The sequence below is a fragment of the Parasteatoda tepidariorum genome, chromosome 12, assembly GCF_982258835.1.
Source record: "Parasteatoda tepidariorum strain Cologne lab strain chromosome 12, Ptep-v5.0, whole genome shotgun sequence".
NCBI classification, from domain to species: domain Eukaryota; kingdom Metazoa; phylum Arthropoda; class Arachnida; order Araneae; family Theridiidae; genus Parasteatoda; species Parasteatoda tepidariorum.
The window spans coordinates 35,464,843-35,484,702 of NC_141766.1; the positions used below are offsets into that span (position 1 = coordinate 35,464,843).

At 33.9% G+C, this 19,860-nt stretch overlaps 1 protein-coding gene and 12 non-coding genes across 13 annotated transcripts in view; 1 reads left to right on the forward strand and 12 right to left on the reverse strand.

Moving 5' to 3' along the window:
• The window catches only part of LOC107439018 (zonadhesin), a 167,041-nt gene that overhangs the window by 75,704 nt on the left and 71,477 nt on the right, over positions 1-19,860 (reverse strand). The window contains exons 33-35 of the mRNA XM_087155985.1: positions 15,364-15,449; positions 5,112-5,300; positions 2,673-2,849 (exon numbers count right to left, since the gene is read on the reverse strand). Coding sequence (XP_087012111.1) covers positions 2,673-2,849; positions 5,112-5,300; positions 15,364-15,449 — 452 coding nt within the window. The remainder of the gene's footprint in view (positions 1-2,672; positions 2,850-5,111; positions 5,301-15,363; positions 15,450-19,860) is intronic.
• On the forward strand, positions 1,016-1,122 carry LOC122269172 (U6 spliceosomal RNA). Its single transcript, XR_006225021.2, has one exon. It is a non-coding gene; the product is annotated as a U6 spliceosomal RNA (small nuclear RNA).
• Positions 7,644-7,804, reverse strand: LOC122269166 (U1 spliceosomal RNA). Its single transcript, XR_006225016.2, has one exon. It is a non-coding gene; the product is annotated as a U1 spliceosomal RNA (small nuclear RNA).
• Positions 8,290-8,450, reverse strand: LOC147801014 (U1 spliceosomal RNA). The gene has a single exon (XR_015431027.1). It is a non-coding gene; the product is annotated as a U1 spliceosomal RNA (small nuclear RNA).
• Positions 8,935-9,095, reverse strand: LOC147801015 (U1 spliceosomal RNA). Its single transcript, XR_015431023.1, has one exon. It is a non-coding gene; the product is annotated as a U1 spliceosomal RNA (small nuclear RNA).
• LOC147801016 (U1 spliceosomal RNA) lies at positions 9,571-9,731 on the reverse strand. The gene has a single exon (XR_015431020.1). It is a non-coding gene; the product is annotated as a U1 spliceosomal RNA (small nuclear RNA).
• On the reverse strand, positions 10,838-10,998 carry LOC122269174 (U1 spliceosomal RNA). Its single transcript, XR_006225023.2, has one exon. It is a non-coding gene; the product is annotated as a U1 spliceosomal RNA (small nuclear RNA).
• On the reverse strand, positions 11,484-11,644 carry LOC147801017 (U1 spliceosomal RNA). The gene has a single exon (XR_015431022.1). It is a non-coding gene; the product is annotated as a U1 spliceosomal RNA (small nuclear RNA).
• On the reverse strand, positions 12,129-12,289 carry LOC122269169 (U1 spliceosomal RNA). Its single transcript, XR_006225019.2, has one exon. It is a non-coding gene; the product is annotated as a U1 spliceosomal RNA (small nuclear RNA).
• Positions 12,773-12,933, reverse strand: LOC147801018 (U1 spliceosomal RNA). Its single transcript, XR_015431024.1, has one exon. It is a non-coding gene; the product is annotated as a U1 spliceosomal RNA (small nuclear RNA).
• On the reverse strand, positions 13,418-13,578 carry LOC147801019 (U1 spliceosomal RNA). Its single transcript, XR_015431030.1, has one exon. It is a non-coding gene; the product is annotated as a U1 spliceosomal RNA (small nuclear RNA).
• On the reverse strand, positions 14,063-14,223 carry LOC147801020 (U1 spliceosomal RNA). The gene has a single exon (XR_015431025.1). It is a non-coding gene; the product is annotated as a U1 spliceosomal RNA (small nuclear RNA).
• On the reverse strand, positions 14,710-14,870 carry LOC147801021 (U1 spliceosomal RNA). The gene has a single exon (XR_015431019.1). It is a non-coding gene; the product is annotated as a U1 spliceosomal RNA (small nuclear RNA).

A 19,860-nucleotide genomic window follows, 5' to 3' on the forward strand; every position in this document is an offset into this window, starting at 1 on the left:
GGAAGTTTTTTTATTTTATTTCCAATGAGCTGCACAAGTGCGCACACATGAGCAGACCTAGTGCGTTCTCCAGAAGTGGCATCCACTCTTTCAAGACCACCACAAAGGGTGAGATACCGTTGGCCATGTAAATTTGGACGTCTACTGTCTGCCACACTAGATGTCAGCACCGAGACTCTTACTTGGATGCTAAAGTGCACTAGGAATTTAATTTTGCTGGAAATGCCAAGAGTAAATCGGAAGTCGTCATGGAGAAATTTTCAGAGGAAGGCATTGGCTCACATTGGGCTCTCTGGCCAACTATGATGATGATGAATATATAGTTTTATTGATTTTAAGCTGTTGAAACCGGTTTGCACTTGCTTACGTTCTTGTATTAATTGGTTAACATTGTAATGCAATATGCTAAAAATAAATACAAATAGGAAGTATATAAAAAATCTCCTGAATAAAACCTCATTACATGTATGTTTAAATATAAAGTATTGCATATAAGCTCGTGCTAGATGTAATTAATAAAAAACTACAGTGTATCCCATAGTTTGATCTACTTATTATAATATAATAATATAATACCCAATGTAATAAATATTATATATTTATATAACATATCACCTAATTTATCCAAACGTCGAATTTATATTGCATATCACCTAATTTAACCGATTGATACACGAAAGCAAACAAGTGCAAACCGGTTTGAGCCGAGTAAAAACAATAAAGCTGTATATTATCCCCTGATAATTGAGATTTTACATAGAATCTTATAGTGCGTCGAATAATTTGGCTAAGGGCTGTATTTTTAGAGTACATACCAAAAGGAGTCAAAATCAGATGCACATTTCTGAGTCTTAGATGTTTCATAGAAAAGAAAATCAAAATCTAACGAACACTATTTAGGACATTCATCAACATTTTTGGTTGCCAAAAGAAATTCAGAAGAAGCGAAAATCTATTTCTAGAAATACCCCCAATTTTAGTCTTTCGAGTAAACAGACCTTCAAGCTTACCCGTTTTGCTTCGGCAGTTCATAGTATACTAAAAAATGGAACGATGCAAAGGAGATTAGCATGGCCCCTACGCATGGATGATACGCATATTCAAGAAACAAACCTCCTTTTTATGAAACGCGATGGCACAGTGTTCGAGTGCATCCTGAAATCCTGTGCATCCTGTCATCCTGAAGGATATAGGTTGTCTTCCTGGTAATGGCGTGTAGTCCAGGTATAGTTTGTCTATATAAAGAACTCAGGAGATAGAGTGCTTGCCTCTCAATGAGGTGGCCCGGGGTCGATCCCAGTGATAGCTCGCAGATTCGAATTCCACACACGGCTTGCACTGACCACAGTGCTGACGTAAAATATCGTCAGTGGTAGACGGATCATGGGTTAGAGTCAAACTGACCATGGAAGGTTTTCGTGGTTTTCCTCTCCATATAACGCAAATGCTGGTTAGTTGCATCAAAAACTCTTCCATGAAAGCTAGTTTCTCTCAATTCTTGATCCAGGAGTTCCCTTGTCCTCTGCAGTGTGTTCAAAATTACAAGCCTACGGAGTTGAACATTAGCAGCCATAAACCACAAATTTGGCCTGCTGTTCAGCAACGGTTATAAAATAAAAAATAAATTACACAAAGAATTTCTTTTCCCACCATCTGCAACTACTGAAACAAGAAAATAGCGCTTTTCAAAGTGGGGAGCTGCTCTCTCCCGTAATTCTTTAGTCTCGCCGATCTGAGCTAAATTCTCTCTTAAATATTGACCCAACTACGTGAAATAGCTAAACCTTGTATCCATGATTACCATCACCACCCCAGATGAATACTATAGATCAAATCTGTGGGTGCCAGTTTCTTTGGGAAGAAAAAGCAACCGGTACACAATGCTGACCTTGTTGCCCCCATCATACTCTTGGTTTTGAAATTAAAAAACATTATTCAAGATCTCCTTGACCGACAAATTTTTGTCTTAATAGTTATTTGCCAGATTTTGATAACGTTTTCTTTTTTATAAGCTTAAACAGTGATTTGCAAAATCTAATGCGAAAATAATGATTAAGGATTCTAAAAGGTATATTAAGGGTGGTGATTATGGAACGTCCTATATTTGACTATCTCACATATCACGAATATTCCCTCGACAAAAATTCATTTGATTCTGCATGACACCTATTTATGGACTTAATATGATCATATAAAGTTAATTTTCGATAATCTAGTATACAAAATGCAAATGAAAATATTTTATCACTTGAGCCTGCATGACACCTATTTATGGACTTAATACTATCATATAAAGTTAATTTTCGATAATCTAGTATACAAAATGTAAATAAAAATTCTTGATCATTTGAACCTGCATGACACCTACTCATGGACTTAATATGATCATATAAAGTTAATTTTCGATAATCTAGTATATAAAATGCAAATAAAAATACTTGATCATTTGAACCTGCATGACATCAATTTATGAACTTAATATGATCATATAAAATTAATTTTTGATAATCCAGTATGCAAAATGCAAATAAAAATACTTGATCATTTGAACCTGCATGACACCTATTTATGGATATAATATGATCATATAAAGTTAGTTTTTGATAATCTAGTATACAAAATGCAAATAAAAATACTTGATAAAACCATTGATGAATATTAGTTTTTAATACCTGACATTTACAGATTTGGCACGGATCGTCTTCATGAGTAAATTCTTGCCCATTTCTATACAATCTATGAGTAAATTGACAATGGTCACATTCAGGACAACATACCCCGAATGGGGCAGCTGGATGTAAACAAGATGTAGGTGGACAGCTAGCAGGTTGGCATCGTATAATTGAATCCTATAGGAAAAAACTGATAATTATATACATATACAGAAATATTTTGACGTCAAGCATGCGACTTAAATTATAAATTTCAATAATCTGGGTACAAATTAATCTGTATTTTTTACTTCCTATCTTATTAGTATTTTTTGTTTGATGTTCACCTTTTTTTTTGTTTAGTAATAACCCTGGAAGAACAGTTTTCTGATCCAAATTGCTGCACCATCTTCATAAATTAAAATTTATCTGCTCGCAAAACGCAAACAAATTTAGATTACTATTGTAAAATTTACACTCACCTAAACTTACAGCAAAATTTGAGTTTGTAGATAGTAGATAAAAATTAAATGCATGTTTAAATTTAATTTGAAATTTATATAATAAGGCTTAAAAGAAATATTTAATGAAACCATAATTATCATCAATATAACTAATGAGGAAAGCATTGGTATCTAGCTCTAGTTGATACAATAAATAACTCTAAGATACATAACTCCAAATAAAACTGTTTCAGGCTATCATTGGAATATTTTGGCTTATTAAAAAATTAATAGCGGAATTTGCACTTGTAAACATAGGATTGATAAAAAAAACATATAGACTTTTTTAAGTTTAATTTGAAACTTACACAATAATACTTTAAAAAAAATAAGAAAAATAAATAATAATAAGGCTTAAAAGAAAGATTTAATGAAATCGTAATGATCATCAATATAACTAAAGAGGAAAGCATTGGTATCAAGCTCAAGTTGATACAATAAATATCTCTAAGATACATAACAACAAATAAAACTGTTTCAGGCTATCATTGGAATATTTTGGCTTATTCAAAAATGCACATGCGGAATTTGCACTTGTAAACATAGGATTGAAAAAAAAATGTGTAGGCATTTTTAAATTTAATTTGTAACTTGCACAATAATACTTAAAAATATTAAATAAGCCCATAATTAGAGTTTCTAAATATTAAATGAGGTTTCTCTAAATATAAAATGAAATCAAAATATGATACTAATTTATCAGATTCAAAACTGAAACATGTGTAGCAATTTGAAGTTTGGGTAAAAAAATTTAATATTTTTTCTCCCTTTTTAAAAATTTTAAATGGGTTTTTATATTGAGTATGCAATAATGTTTCTCTTTGTTGCAGTACAGTTGCTCCTGGCTCCTGCGCCAGTAAACTATTTAATAATAAAAATCATAGTTATTTTAAAAATATAGGACAGCAATGTTATGAATTTAATACAAGGTAATTCATTCACTCAAAGCAGGTATACATTATTTTAAATAATTTTCGTCTATATATTCTTCAATTACTATTATTTAATATCCAAACTTTTGATGAAACTGAACTTTAAATAAACACTATTTAAATAAATATTATAATAGCACTAACAGTTCTTTAATTACGTTGCTCTAGAGCTGCTTAATACGCCATTAGCGACATCTGGGAAACATCCTTGAGAATGATCCAAAGGCGTACCATCATAATTTTGATCCTCTGCGGAGGAGATGAACCACCCGTTATGGTAGTCCGACGAACTGCATGCAAAATCGAGCATTTTACGGCAGAATAGTTCAATGAGTTATAGTTGGTCGCTTCGCAGGCTGATCAAAATGATCACCCACCTGCTCACTGGCCGACAGCGAGTGATACTGGATTTCGTTGACCTACTGGGAGTCATATCATACAATCAGACCACTGTCTCCCATGTAATGCCCCTACTGACCCCCATGTGACTAGGGTTCGAATTCCAGAGGTGGCTGTTCGATACGAATTTCACGCACGGCTGCGTGACGGTACTGACGTAAAATATCCCCTGTGGTAGACGGATAATGAGTTAGATTCGCCTGTCGTCAGACTAGCTGTAGAAGGGTTTCGTGGTTTTCGTCTCAGTGTAGCGCAAATGCCGGTTAGTTCCCTCAAAAAATCCTCAAGAATACAAAGTTCTTCGAATACTTGATCCAGGAATTCCTTTGTCATCTGGATTGGATTCAAAATTGCAAGGCTATAGAGTTGAACATTGGTAGTCGTAAACTCAGAATTGGGTCCGCAGTTCAGCAACGGTTGAAATAAATAAATAAAACAGTCCACTATGGGACATAAATATTATAGAATTTTGATATAGAAAATGGAAATACTATATTATATAAATTTAATCTTAATTTAATATTAATTTAATCTTAATCTATATTATATTAAGTCTATATTAATTTAATCTCAATCTATATTATATAAAGTCTATATTAATTTAATCTTTCGAATTGAGAACTCACCTTACAAGTACAGACGTCACATTTATTTTCAAAGGATACCCACACTTCGCCTTCATTGTGAACTTTATTATTGTCTTTTGTGTCCATGCAGTAGTCAACGCATTCTTCACAGCATGTATTTTCTAATCGAACAGGATTTAAACAGTTGAGTTGAGGACAAGGCTGCTTATAACATCTGATGTTGCCATTCTAACATAAAATAAAAATTACAATAGGAATTACACAAAGCTGCTCATTTAACTACTCTAAAGCAAAATAAAAATTCCAATAGGGCATATACAAGGTTACTCACATTACCATTCTGTCACACAAAAAAAATCCGAGTAGAACTAATGTTGGGTTTACACAAGATTGATTAAATTAAGAGCTCATACAAAGCTACTCACATTATCATTCCAACATAAAATAAAAATCTCTATGCGCCTTACACTGTTAGAATATTCTTTTTGAAATTACTGTAAAATTACCGGCAGTATTCTATTTATCTAATTAACCGTAAATATTACGGTTAGGAACATTTCTTTACCTTTACGGGTATGAAACCGTTTATAATTGTTATGGTGAAAAAACTGAAAAAAATTGAATTTCAGCTGGACACTGGAGTTAGATTATTTTCGGCTTTTCATTAGATAATGGATATTGTAGTTAGGTTGCGGTTTAATTGTGTTTTGTGAAGTGAAACGTGGAATGTGGTTTTGTTAATTTAGTAGTGTCATCTATCGTATGAGATGGAAAGTACTAGACTTTTGTTATCTATGTGCGAATGAAAATTTCGGTTTTAATAGTCTATGGTTGGTCACCAATTGTGGAGCGCAGGACTCAGAAAACTCCACATATGTTGATGAAATACTGTGGTGCCATAGCTGGGATTTGGCTTACAGCCGGGCATGAGATTGCTAGTTAGTCCCCCTCTACTAAATTATGTACCCAGCTGTAAGGAAAGAAGTGGCTTTATAACAAGCACACTACATGCATATTACTATAAAATTATTAAACATCCAACGATGGAAAATAAAAATATGAAAATGTAATTTAACTCTTTTTCGCAGAAATTTCTAACAGTGTATAAAATACTCCCGGCATTACTATTCTAAGATAAAATAAAAACCACAACAGGACGTAATACAAAATTGCTCCGCAACGCTAACATTTTAACATAAAATATAAATCACAAACGTACATATGTAACGCTACTCACATTGCCATATGTATATAAAATAAGAATTTCAATTGGACTTATATAGATGTTTAAATTAGAAGAAGACGTTTCAGAATTGAATTTTAAATGTGTAGAAATTGCTCTTTTTATTTAATTTACAACGCAATTTATTTATTTTTATAGTATTTTTTAATTTCCTATAAAATTGCACATTATTGATTTGTATTGTTGTGATATCTTATTTCTGTAATAATAGTTCTTATTATACAAATTTATATTCTTGTAAAAAGGAAGTTAAAAAATATGCGGGCCGTAAGCTAACATTGGGGCGAAGGTAAAACTTTTCGAAAATTGGGAATGGTTTGATTGGAAAGTCATTGATTGATGAAGAAGTTGAGGTCTAAAACATCAAAACCTGTTTGGTTGCCGGAAGAAATTTTGAAAGGTCTGTCATTTAAAAACTTTCAATTTTTCAGCATTTTAACTGGTTTTGATAATTTTAGACCCACATTCTCAATAGTTGTTCGTAAGATTGCGATAACGCTCTTGTCTTCCTCGGTTAAATAATAATTGCTAAATGTGTAAATCTATATATATATATGTATAGATATAGATAGATAGAAATAGAAAAGAAATCAAAAATCATATATAAAACAGTTAAAAACTACAATTCGAAAGGAAAGTTGCGAAATGGAGCAGAAATTCCATAAGAAAATTGAAAAAAATAGAAAATTTCAAAGAATAAAACAATAAAACTACCAAATGTTTTGCACCCTAAACAACCACAATTCGTGGAAGTAGCGAGCGTTGATCTCTTGCAGTGCTATAAGAGACTTGTGCTCGGAGGAGCCTCCTTGATGATCAAGGCTTGCCCGGTGCCAGGTAAGTATGCGAAAATTCAAATTGACAGAATATAAGAGAGCAACAATATATTTTTTAAATTGGTAGATCATAACAACGTTTATTTTTCAATTTTTGTGGGCAATATCAATGAAAGCAATCATTCAAATCAGAAGAACGAAAAATATTGATAAGTCAGACGTGGATAAAAATCTACTAAATTGAATTTATTAAACCAAGAATCACAATTATGAAACTGCCCCTTGAAAATATTTATGCGCTGTCCGGAGCAAGTTAGACTCTCTGTGTAGATAAATAAAACTATTTTCGTGTGTTCTATATTGCATTAATTTCTTCAAATCATTTTAGTAATGATAATAATATTTAAAAAATTAAAAATTTATTCGAATTTTGTGCTTATAGCAATCTTAGCTTCACATGTCATCCCCAAGGCGTTCAACGTGTTAAAAACAAAATTCAAATCCTTTTTGACCGCGCTCTGAGAAATTATGAAGCCTTTTTTTTACATACAAATGGGACAGCGCAAACGCAGTCCCAACTACCAAAAATTTTGCACCCTAAGCAACCACAATTCGTGGAAGTAGCGAGCGATGATCTCTTGCAGTGCAATAAGAGACCTGTGCTCGGAGGAGCCTCCTTGATGATCAAGGCTTGCCCGGTGCCAGGTAAGTATGCAAAAATTCAAATTGACAGAATATTAGAGAGCAACAATATATTTTTTAAATTGGTAGATCATAACAACGTTTATTTTTCAATTTTTGTGGGCAATATCAATGAAAGCAATCATTCAAATCACAAGAACGAAAAATATTGATAAGTCAGACGTGGATAAAAATCTACTAAATTGAATTTATTAAACCAAGAATCACAATTATGAAACTACCCCTTGAAAATATTTATGCGATATCCGGAGCAAGTTAGACTCTCTGTGTAGATAAATAAAACTATTTTCGCGTGTTCTATATTGCATTAATTTCTTCAAATCATTTTAGTAATGATAATAATATTTAAAAAATTAAAAATTTATTCGAATTTTGTGCTTATAGCAATCTTAGCTTCACATGTCATCCCCAAGGCGTTCAACGTGTTAAAAACAAAATTCAAATCCTTTTTGACCGCGCTCTGAGAAATTATGAAGCCTTTTTTTTTTACATACAAATGGGACAGCGCAAACGCAGTCCCTACTACCAAAAATTTTGCACCCTAAACAACCACAATTCGTGGAAGTAGCGATCGTTGATCTCTTGCAGTGCAATAAGAGACCTGTGCTCGGAGGAGCCTCCTTGATGATCAAGGCTTGCCCGGTGCCAGGTAAGTATGCAAAAATTCAAATTGACAGAATATTAGAGAGCAACAATATATTTTTTAAATTGGTAGATCATAACAACGTTTATTTTTCAATTTTTGTGGGCAATATCAATGAAAGCAATCATTCAAATCACAAGAACGAAAAATATTGATAAGTCAGACGTGGATAAAAATCTACTAAATTGAATTTATTAAACCAAGAATCACAATTATGAAACTACCCCTTGAAAATATTCATGCGCTGTCCGGAGCAAGTTAGACTCTCTGTGTAGATAAATAAAACTATTTTCGTGTGTTTTATATTGCATTAATTTCTTCAAATCATTTTAGTAATGATAATAATATTTAAAAAATTAAAAATTTATTCGAATTTTGTGCTTATAGCAATCTTAGCTTCACATGTCATCCCCAAGGCGTTCAACGTGTTAAAAACAAAATTCAAATCCTTTTTGACCACGCTCTGAGAAATTATGAAGTCTTTTTTTTTACATACAAATGGGACAGCGCAAACGCAGTCCCAACTACCAAAAATTTTGCTCCCTAAACAACCACAATTCGTTGAAGTAGCGAGCGTTGATCTCTTGCAGTGCAATAAGAGACCTGTGCTCGGAGGAGCCTCCTTGATGATCAAGGCTTGCCCGGTGCCAGGTAAGTATGCAAAAATTCAAATTGACAGAATATTAGAGAGCAACAATATATTTTTTAAATTGGTAGATCATAACAACGTTTATTTTTCAATTTTTGTGGGCAATATCAATGAAAGCAATCATTCATATCACAAGAACGAAAAATATTGATAAGTCAGACGTGGATAAAAATCAACTAAATTGAATTTATTAAACCAAGAATCAGAATTATGAAACTACCACTTGAAAGTATTTATGCGCTATCCAGAGCAAGTTAGACTCTCTGTGTATATAAATAAAACTATTTTCGTGTGTTCTATATTGCAATAATTTCTTCAAATTATTTTAGTAATGATAATAATATTAAAAAATTTTTCGAATTATGTGCTCATAACTATCTTAGCATCACATGCCACCGCCAAGGCGTTCAACGTGTTATATACAAAATTCAAACCCTTTTTGACCACGCTCTGAAATATTATGAAGCATTTTTGTTTACATGCAAATGGGACAGCGCAAACGCAGTCCCAACTACCAAAAATTTTGCACCCTAAGCAACCACAATTCGTGGAAGTAGCGAGCGTTGATCTCTTGCAGTGCAATAAGAGACCTGTGCTCGGAGGAGCCTCCTTGATGATCAAGGCTTGCCCGGTGCCAGGTAAGTATGCGAAAATTCAAATTGACAGAATATTAGAGAGCAACAATATATTTTTTAAATTGGTAGATCATGACAACGTTTATTTTTCAATATTTGTGGGCAATATCAAGGAAAGCAATCATTCATATCACAAGAACGAAAAATATTGATAAGTCAGACGTGGATAAAAATCAACTAAATTGAATTTATTAAACCAAGAATCACAATTATGAAACTACCACTTGAAAGTATTTATGCGCTATCCAGAGCAAGTTAGACTCTCTGTGTAGATAAATAAAACTATTTTCGTGTGTTCTATATTGCATTAATTTCTTCAAATCATTTTAGTAATGATAATAATATTTAAAAAATTAAAAATTTATTCGAATTTTGTGCTTATAGCAATCTTAGCTTCACATGTCATCCCCAAGGCGTTCAACGTGTTAAAAACAAAATTCAAATCCTTTTTGACCGCGCTCTGAGAAATTATGAAGCCTTTTTTTTTTACATACAAATGGGACAGCGCAAACGCACCCTAAACAACCACAATTCGTGGAAGTAGCGAGCGTTGATCTCTTGCAGTGCAATAAGAGACCTGTGCTCGGAGGAGCCCCCTTGATGATCAAGGCTTGCCCGGTGCCAGGAAAGTATGCGAAAATTCAAATTGACAGAATATTAGAGAGCAACAATATATTTTTTAAATTGGTAGATCATGACAACGTTTGTTTTTCAATTTTTGTGGGCAATATCAATGAAAGCAATCATTCATATCACAAGAACGAAAAATATTGATAAGTCAGACGTGGATAAAAATCAACTAAATTGAATTTATTAAACCAAGAATCACAATTATGAAACTACCACTTGAAAGTATTTATGCGCTATCCAGAGCAAGTTAGACTCTCTGTGTAGATAAATAAAACTATTTTCGTGTGTTCTATATTGCATTAATTTCTTTAAATCATTTTAGTAATGATAATAATATTTAAAAAATTAAAAATTTATTCGAATTTTGTGCTTATAGCAATCTTAGCTTCACATGTCATCCCCAAGGCGTTCAAGGAGTTAAAAACAAAATTCAAATCCTTTTTGACCGCGCTCTGAGAAATTATGAAGCCTTTTTTTTTACATACAAATGGGACAGCGCAAACGCAGTCCCAACTACCAAAAATTTTGCACCCTAAACAACCACAATTCGTGGAAGTAGCGATCGTTGATCTCTTGCAGTGCAATAAGAGACCTGTGCTCGGAGGAGCCTCCTTGATGATCAAGGCTTGCCCGGTGCCAGGTAAGTATGCAAAAATTCAAATTGACAGAATATTAGAGAGCAACAATATATTTTTTAAATTGGTAGATCATAACAACGTTTATTTTTCAATTTTTGTGGGCAATATCAATGAAAGCAATCATTCAAAGCACAAGAACGAAAAATATTGATAAGTCAGACGTGGATAAAAATCTACTAAATTGAATTTATAAAACCAAGAATCACAATTATGAAACTTCCCCTTGAAAATATTTATGCGCTGTCCGGAGCAAGTTAGACTCTCTGTGTAGATAAATAAAACTATTTTCGTGTGTTCTATATTGCATTAATTTCTTCAAATCATTTTAGTAATGATAATAATATTTAAAAAATTAAAAATTTATTCGAATTTTGTGCTTATAGCAATCTTAGCTTCACATGTCATCCCCAAGGCGTTCAACGTGTTAAAAACAAAATTCAAATCCTTTTTGACCACGCTCTGAGAAATTATGAAGCCTTTTTTTTTTACATACAAATGGGACAGCGCAAACGCAGTCCCAACTACCAAAAAATTTGCACTCTAAGCAACCACAATTCGTGGAAGTAGCGAGCGATGATCTCCTGCAGTGCAATAAGAGACCTATGCTCGGAGGAGCCTCCTTGATGATCAAGGCTTGCCCGGTGCCAGGTAAGTATGCAAAAATTCAAATTGACAGAATATTAGAGAGCAACAATATATTTTTTAAATTGGTAGATCATAACAACGTTTATTTTTCAATTTTTATGGGCAATATCAATGAAAGCAATCATTCAAATCACAAGAACGAAAAATATTGATAAATCAGACGTGGATAAAAATCTACTAAATTGAATTTATTAAACCAAGAATCACAATTATGAAACTACCCCTTGAAAATATTTATGCGCTGTCCGGAGCAAGTTAGACTCTCTGTGTAGATAAATAAAACTATTTTCGTGTGTTCTATATTGCATTAATTTCTTCAAATCATTTTAGTAATGATAATAATATTTAAAAAATTAAAAATTTATTCGAATTTTGTGCTTATAGCAATCTTAGCTTCACATGTCATCCCCAAGGCGTTCAACGTGTTAAAAACAAAATTCAAATCCTTTTTGACCGCGCTCTTAGAAATTATGAAGCCTTTTTTTTTACATACAAATGGGACAGCGCAATCGCAGTCCCAACTACCAAAAATTTTGCTCCCTAAACAACCACAATTCGTTGAAGTAGCGAGCGTTGATCTCTTGCAGTGCAATAAGAGACCTGTGCTCGGAGGAGCCTCCTTGATGATCAAGGCTTGCCCGGTGCCAGGTAAGTATGCAAAAATTCAAATTGACAGAATATTAGAGAGCAACAATATATTTTTTAAATTGGTAGATCATAACAACGTTTATTTTTCAATTTTTGTGGGCAATATCAATGAAAGCAATCATTCAAATCACAAGAACGAAAAATATTGATAAGTCAGACGTGGATAAAAATCTACTAAATTGAATTTATTAAACCAAGAATCACAATTATGAAACTACCCCTTGAAAATATTTATGCGCTGTCCGGAGCAAGTTAGACTCTCTGTGTAGATAAATAAAACTATTTTCGTGTGTTCTATATTGCATTAATTTCTTCAAATCATTTTAGTAATGATAATAATATTTAAAAAATTAAAAATTTATTCGAATTTTGTGCTTATAGCAATCTTAGCTTCACATGTCATCCCCAAGGCGTTCAACGTGTTAAAAACAAAATTCAAATCCTTTTTGACCACGCTCTGAGAAATTATGAAGCCTTTTTTTTACATACAAATGGGACAGCGCAAACGCAGTCCCAACTACCAAAAATTTTGCTCCCTAAACAACCACAATTCGTTGAAGTAGCGAGCGTTGATCTCTTGCAGTGCAATAAGAGACCTGTGCTCGGAGGAGCCTCCTTGATGATCAAGGCTTGCCCGGTGCCAGGTAAGTATGCAAAAATTCAAATTGACAGAATATTAGAGAGCAACAATATATTTTTTAAATTGGTAGATCATAACAACGTTTATTTTTCAATTTTTGTGGGCAATATCAATGAAAGCAATCATTCAAATCACAAGAACGAAAAATATTGATAAGTCAGACGTGGAAAAAAATCTACTAAATTGAATTTATTAAACCAAGAATCACAATTATGAAACTACCCCTTGAAAATATTTATGCGCTATCCGGAGCAAGTTAGACTCTCTGTGTAGATAAATAAAACTATTTTCGTGTGTTCTATATTGCATTAATTTCTTCAAATCATTTTAGTAATGATAATAATATTTAAAAAATTAAAAATTTATTCGAATTTTGTGCTTATAGCAATCTTAGCTTCACATGTCATCCCCAAGGCGTTCAACGTGTTAAAAACAAAATTCAAATCCTTTTTGACCACGCTCTGAGAAATTATGAAGCCTTTTTTTTTACATACAAATGGGACAGAGCAAACGCAGTCCCAACTACCAAACATTTTGCTCCCTAAACAACCACAATTCGTTGAAGTAGCGAGCGTTGATCTCTTGCAGTGCAATAAGAGACCTGTGCTCGGAGGAGCCTCCTTGATGATCAAGGCTTGCCCGGTGCCAGGTAAGTATGCAAAAATTCAAATTGACAGAATATTAGAGAGCAACAATATATTTTTTAAATTGGTAGATCATAACAACGTTTATTTTTCAATTTTTGTGGGCAATATCAATGAAAGCAATCATTCAAATCACAAGAACGAAAAATATTGATAAGTCAGACGTGGAAAAAAATCTACTAAATTGAATTTATTAAACCAAGAATCACAATTATGAAACTACCCCTTGAAAATATTTATGCGCTATCCGGAGCAAGTTATACTCTCTGTGTAGATAAATAAAACTATTTTCGTGTGTTCTATATTGCATTAATTTCTTCAAATCATTTTATTAATGATAATAATATTTAAAAAATTAAAAATTTATTCGAATTTTGTGCTTATAGCAATCTTAGCTTCACATGTCATCCCCAAGGCGTTCAACGTGTTAAAAACAAAATTCAAATCCTTTTTGACCGCGCTCTGAGAAATTATGAAGCCTTTTTTTTTACATACAAATGGGACAGCGCAAACGCAGTCCCAACTACCAAAAATTTTGCTCCCTAAACAACCACAATTCGTTGAAGTAGCGAGCGTTGATCTCTTGCAGTGCAATAAGAGACCTGTGCTCGGAGGAGCCTCCTTGATGATCAAGGCTTGCCCGGTGCCAGGTAAGTATGCAAGAATTCAAATTGACAGAATATTAGAGAGCAACAATATATTTTTTAAATTGGTAGATCATAACAACGTTTATTTTTCAATTTTTGTGGGCAATATCAATGAAAGCAATCATTCATATCACAAGAACGAAAAATATTGATAAGTCAGACGTGGATAAAAATCAACTAAATTGAATTTATTAAACCAAGAATCACAATGATGAAACTACCACTTGAAAGTATTTATGCGCTATCCAGAGCAAGTTAGACTATTTGTGTAAATAAATAAACTATTTTCGTGTGTTCTATATTGCATTAATTTCTTCAAATCATTTTAGTAATGATAATAACATTTAAAAAATTAAAAATTTATTCGAATTTTATGCTTATAACAATCTTCGCTTCACATGTCACCCCCAAGGAGTTCAACGTGTTAAAAACAAAATTCATATCCTTTTTTGACCGCGCTCTGAGAAATTATGAAGTCTTTTTTTTTTTACATACAAATGGGACAGCGCAAACGCAGTCCCAACTACCAAAAATTTTGCACCCTAAACAACCACAATTCGTGGAAGTAGCGAGCGTTGATCTCTTGCAGTGCAATAAGAGACCTGTGCTCGGAGGAGCCTCCTTGATGATCAAGGCTTGCCCGGTGCCAGGTAAGTATGCGAAAATTCAAATTGACAGAATATTAGAGAGCAACAATATATTTTTTAAATTGGTAGATCATGACAACGTTTGTTTTTCAATTTTTGTGGGCAATATCAATGAAAGCAATCATTCATATCACAAGAACGAAAAATATTGATAAGTCAGACGTGGATTAAAATCAACTAAATTGAATTTATTAAACCAAGAATCACAATTATGAAACTACCACTTGAAATTATTTATGCGCAATCCAGAGCAAGATAGATTCTCTGTGTATATAAATAAAACTATTTTCGTGTGTTCTATATTGCATTAATTTCTTCAAATCATTTTACTAATGATAATAATATTTAAAAAATTAAAAATTTATTCGAACTATGTGTTTCTAGAAATATTGGCTTCTCCGGTCACCGGTGACCCCCGTGGGATTTAATGTGTTTAAAATCTTTCATAAACTTTAAAATGTAACAAAGTTTTATCAAGAACAATTATTATTTTTATTTACTTACAAGACACTCACACATGAGGCATGGCTCATCTGAGTTAGGTATGATACGTTCTTTATTTTTCATAGTTCTTCCTTCATAGAAACAACCTAATTTTACAAATTAATAAAATTATAAATGCACGACATATTAGAAAAAGCAATTAGGAAAGAATATGAGACAAATTTATTTTTTAACTGAAAATTGCAATAATGTTTAAAATTATCAATTAACTATTGTTTCAAAATGTGGTCCCAAAGTGGGAATGGATCATAAAGACACGTTTCGCATTTGAAAACCAAATTAAGCAGCACTGGTTGAGGTCAATAAGCGGGTGGGTGACCACTTTGATCAGCCTGCGTAAGGACCGAGGGTGCTCGGTATCGGTTCTCGTTAAACTGTTCTACCGTAAAGTGCTCGACTTCGCTCGCAGGTTGTCGGAATACCAAAGCAGGGGAGCCGTCCAACACCTCTTAGAAGAACGAAGGCCTCAGCGCGCATCAATTTAGTAGTCCGATATGACGAACATAAACTGCGCTGTCGATGAAAAAGAAGAATATGTCACTTCGTTTGGGCTACTAAGTTGCGCAGTAGTGGAAAATACGAAAGATGTCATTAATTTTGGACTACTAAAGGATCAAATTTCTTGTTTATGGTAACCCATGCTAGGGCGTTCTCTTTTCTAGGAGGTATTGAGTCGTCCCCTCTGCAAAGGATCAAAATTGCAATGGCATGTCTTCGGATCATCCTCAGGGATGTTTCCCAGACTGACGCCAATAGCCCATTGAGCAGCTCTAGTGTGACATAAATAAAGTACCTACCTTCAAAATATGAAAAATCAGATATAAATATTGAGATCTAAGCGATCTCACTATCTATAATTTAACACATGCAATAAAAGAACACAAACACTATAAGCATTTCACTAACTAGGCTTTCCTTGAATTTTAATTGTTTTTTCTTCTGATGGCAGGCATTGAACTCTCGTTCTTTCGGAAGATGCCGTAAGTGTGGCTTTTAACCCCTTGGGGACGGGTGATTCAGAAAAGTATTCGTACAAAATCAGAATCAAGTTGCAATTAAATAAAAAACGGTAACTTAAATTTAGTCGTTACTAATTTGACAGACTTACTTTGCTTTTATTTTAATTATTGTTAGTTTAATCATATATATAATCAATGTTAATTCAAAGTATAACTAAATAGTTTTATTTTGAACAAAGTAATGGTGAATTAAATAAATCAAAAAATTATAACTCCGCCCACAAATAAACTGCTAAAGAAATACTTTGATTACCAGTTTTATCTTCTTACCCTGATTGATACGGTTTTTTGCTGTCACGTATTTGTGACAGTCGGCGCGAAAGGGTTAAGTGTGCCGTAAGTGTGGCTGTCCGTTGGGCACAACCTTAGTCACGGAAACGAGCAACATTACCCACGCCATGCAGTCCAAACACCCGGTCATAGGACGCAGCACATTCACACAACAGAGGACAACACCATACCTACCAACTTTTAATTCCTTCAATTATGATTTTTCCCTGTGGTATTAAAACGGAATTAAAATTTCAATTTTAAGCAACGAAATACGTTGTAATTGAAAAACATTGAGCTGAAATAGTTGAGAGTAACGCATAATAATATATATGCGTAAGTTTTTTAAAAATAGTGGTGATCAAAATCATTTAAAAAATAAGTTTATAAAAGAAAAAATAGCATATATTTACTACCACTTTAAATGTAAAAATAAAATTTTGCGCCAAATGCGTAAAAGTTGGCAGGTATGCAACACGCAGAGAGAAACGTCAACGTTCTACGTTGGATTTGAACCCGCAAGCATTGGCTTCGCAGTCAAGCACCCTAACCGCTCGGCCTCTTGACCGAAAATTTTACACTGGTTATCATAAATTAAGGAAAAATCACAAAAATAGCGATAACTCTTTCAAAAGTAAGCCAAACCGTGCAAAATTTGCATATGTTGTCCACTAAGAGTAGCTGAGTAAAATTGCAATATGCAAATTAGTGGCGCTGCACTCGGCTTACGTCATCTGCCTGGAGCATAAAAGTCCAAGTTTGAGAGAAAGCACACAAATTTTACTGTGATTGCGACATTGAAAATCTGAGATAGCCAATTCGTAATAATGACCTCTAGGCATCATTTGCCTGAAAAACTACGATGGAGAGCCATCGGGAGACTAGAGGCAGGGCAGAGTCAATCAGAAGTGGCCAGATGGCTAAATGTGAGTCCATCTGTGGTTCATAGACTTTGGAGGCAATTTCAAACCACAGATTCGGCATCTAGGAGGTTCAGTCAAGGACGGCCAACTGTTACGACCAGTGCCGATGACCGATATTTGACATTAAGTGCACGCAGGAATAGAACCGCTACTCCGACACATCTTAGATCCTCTCTTGCTGCAGCCACCGGAAGGTTGGTGTCAACGTCAACTGTGCGCAGAAGGCTCCACGAAGGTGGTCTGTATGCGAGACGACCAGCCATTTGCGTGCCGCTCACATCACGCCATAGGAGAGACCGTTTGCAGTGGGCCCGACAACATGTCCACTGGACGTCAGATCAATGGAGGCCTGTTCTCTTTACGGATGAGTCCAGGTTTAGTCTAGAAAGTGACAGTAGACGTTATTTGATATGGAGAGAACCTGGGACCCGTTATCATCCATCAAACATCCGTGAAAGAGATGCATACGGAAGAGGCAGTGTCTGTGTTTGGGGAGGCATATCCTTAGGAGGGCGCACATACCTCCATGTCTTTCCAAGGGGAACCGTGAATGCTCAGGTTTATCGAGACAACATCCTTGATGCTTATGTGCGCCCATATGCCGGGGCAATTGGTGATTGCTTCCTGTTACAGGACGATAATGCAAGACCACACAGAGCTCGCATTGTTGATGATTATCTTCAACAGGAAACAATTACTCGCATGGAGTGGCCAGCTCGATCCCCGGACTTGAATCCTATCGAGCACGTTTGGGATGCTCTAGGGAGGCGTGTATCTGCCATCAATCCGCCCCCTCAGACCCTTGCCACGCTTGCAACTGCTTTACAAGAGCAATGGCTCTCACTTCCTATTGAACTGATAGACCGCATAATTGAAAGCATCACACATCGCTGTTTGTGCTGTATTGCTTCTAGAGGCAATCATATTCCATATTAAAGGTACTTTTTCTATTGCAAACCGATACTTCCAATTTGTTTATTTTATACATGTGCTAATTTCTATACTACTATTAATGTCTGATAATTTCTTTTTATGTTGTTTAATACCTTACTATGTGTTGTATATTGTGGGTAAGTTTCATAAAATTCCATGTGTAATTTCTTGAGTTATCGCGATTTTTGTGAATTTTCCTTAATTTATGATAACCAGTGTAGTTACAATTGCATCCCTGCCAACTTTTAATCCATTCGAGGTTGATTTTTCTCAGTGGTAGTAAAATGGAAACTGAATTACAATATTCGGCAGAAAAATACGTTTTATTTTGAAAAAGCTTAAACAGACAACCATGATAATATCACATATTTATATATATGTTTTATTGTTTTAAGAATAGTGGTGGTTAAAATCATTGAAAATTAAGTTTATAAAAGTAAGGATAGCATACATTTACTACCACTTTAAATATAAAAATAACGTTTTACGCAAAAACCGTAAAAGTTGGCAGGTATGTAATTGTAGTTACACATTGAGGATTGCATCTAGTAACGACTCTTGATATCTTTGCAGCATTCTGAGTAGCATAACTGCGCAATGACCTTTCGAAATGGTATCTTTCAAAACAAGGTCAAATAAGCATTGTGATCTAAAATGAAACCATTGCTGCTGTTTATGAAATGAACAACGAAGTAATTGAAGAATTACAACTCTTGTTATTTGTGGAGCATTTAGAGAGAAGGAACAGGGCAATCATCTTCAGAAGTTTTCTCTTTAGTTACCCTTCGAACAAAAATCCATTTTTGGTAACTACAGTCGAACACCGCTTTAATGAACATGGAATATTATGAATACTTGGTTGTGATGAACATTTTGAGTGGCCCCTTCCGAATTTCCATTTAACTAATGTTATTTTGTACGCTTATTATGGACAGCTAAATAATTGGAAGTACGTTTATAATGAACTTTAATTTCATTTCTACAGTTCTTTTTAATTTCCCCAATTTTAAATTTGCATCAGATGCAATTGCAAATAACGGCATTTCGTAACATTTTGTCAAATCTTACTCTAGCACGCTCGTCGCTTATAAACTAGGGTGGACAAGTTGTTAAATAGCCCATTCACCCCTCTAAGATAAAGAAATAAAAAAAAAGATATGTTAGCAACTTTTATCTCAGAAGTGAAATTGATATTAAAAGACCTATTTTTTTTCACTGAAAGAAATGAAAGCTAGAAAATATTTAATTCCTAACTAAATGTTGATACGGAAATTGGTAAACTCATCCTAAAATCAAACTATAGTTAATCGAAAGGTACTAATTTTTTCTATAGAATGTAAAATTTAATTTAT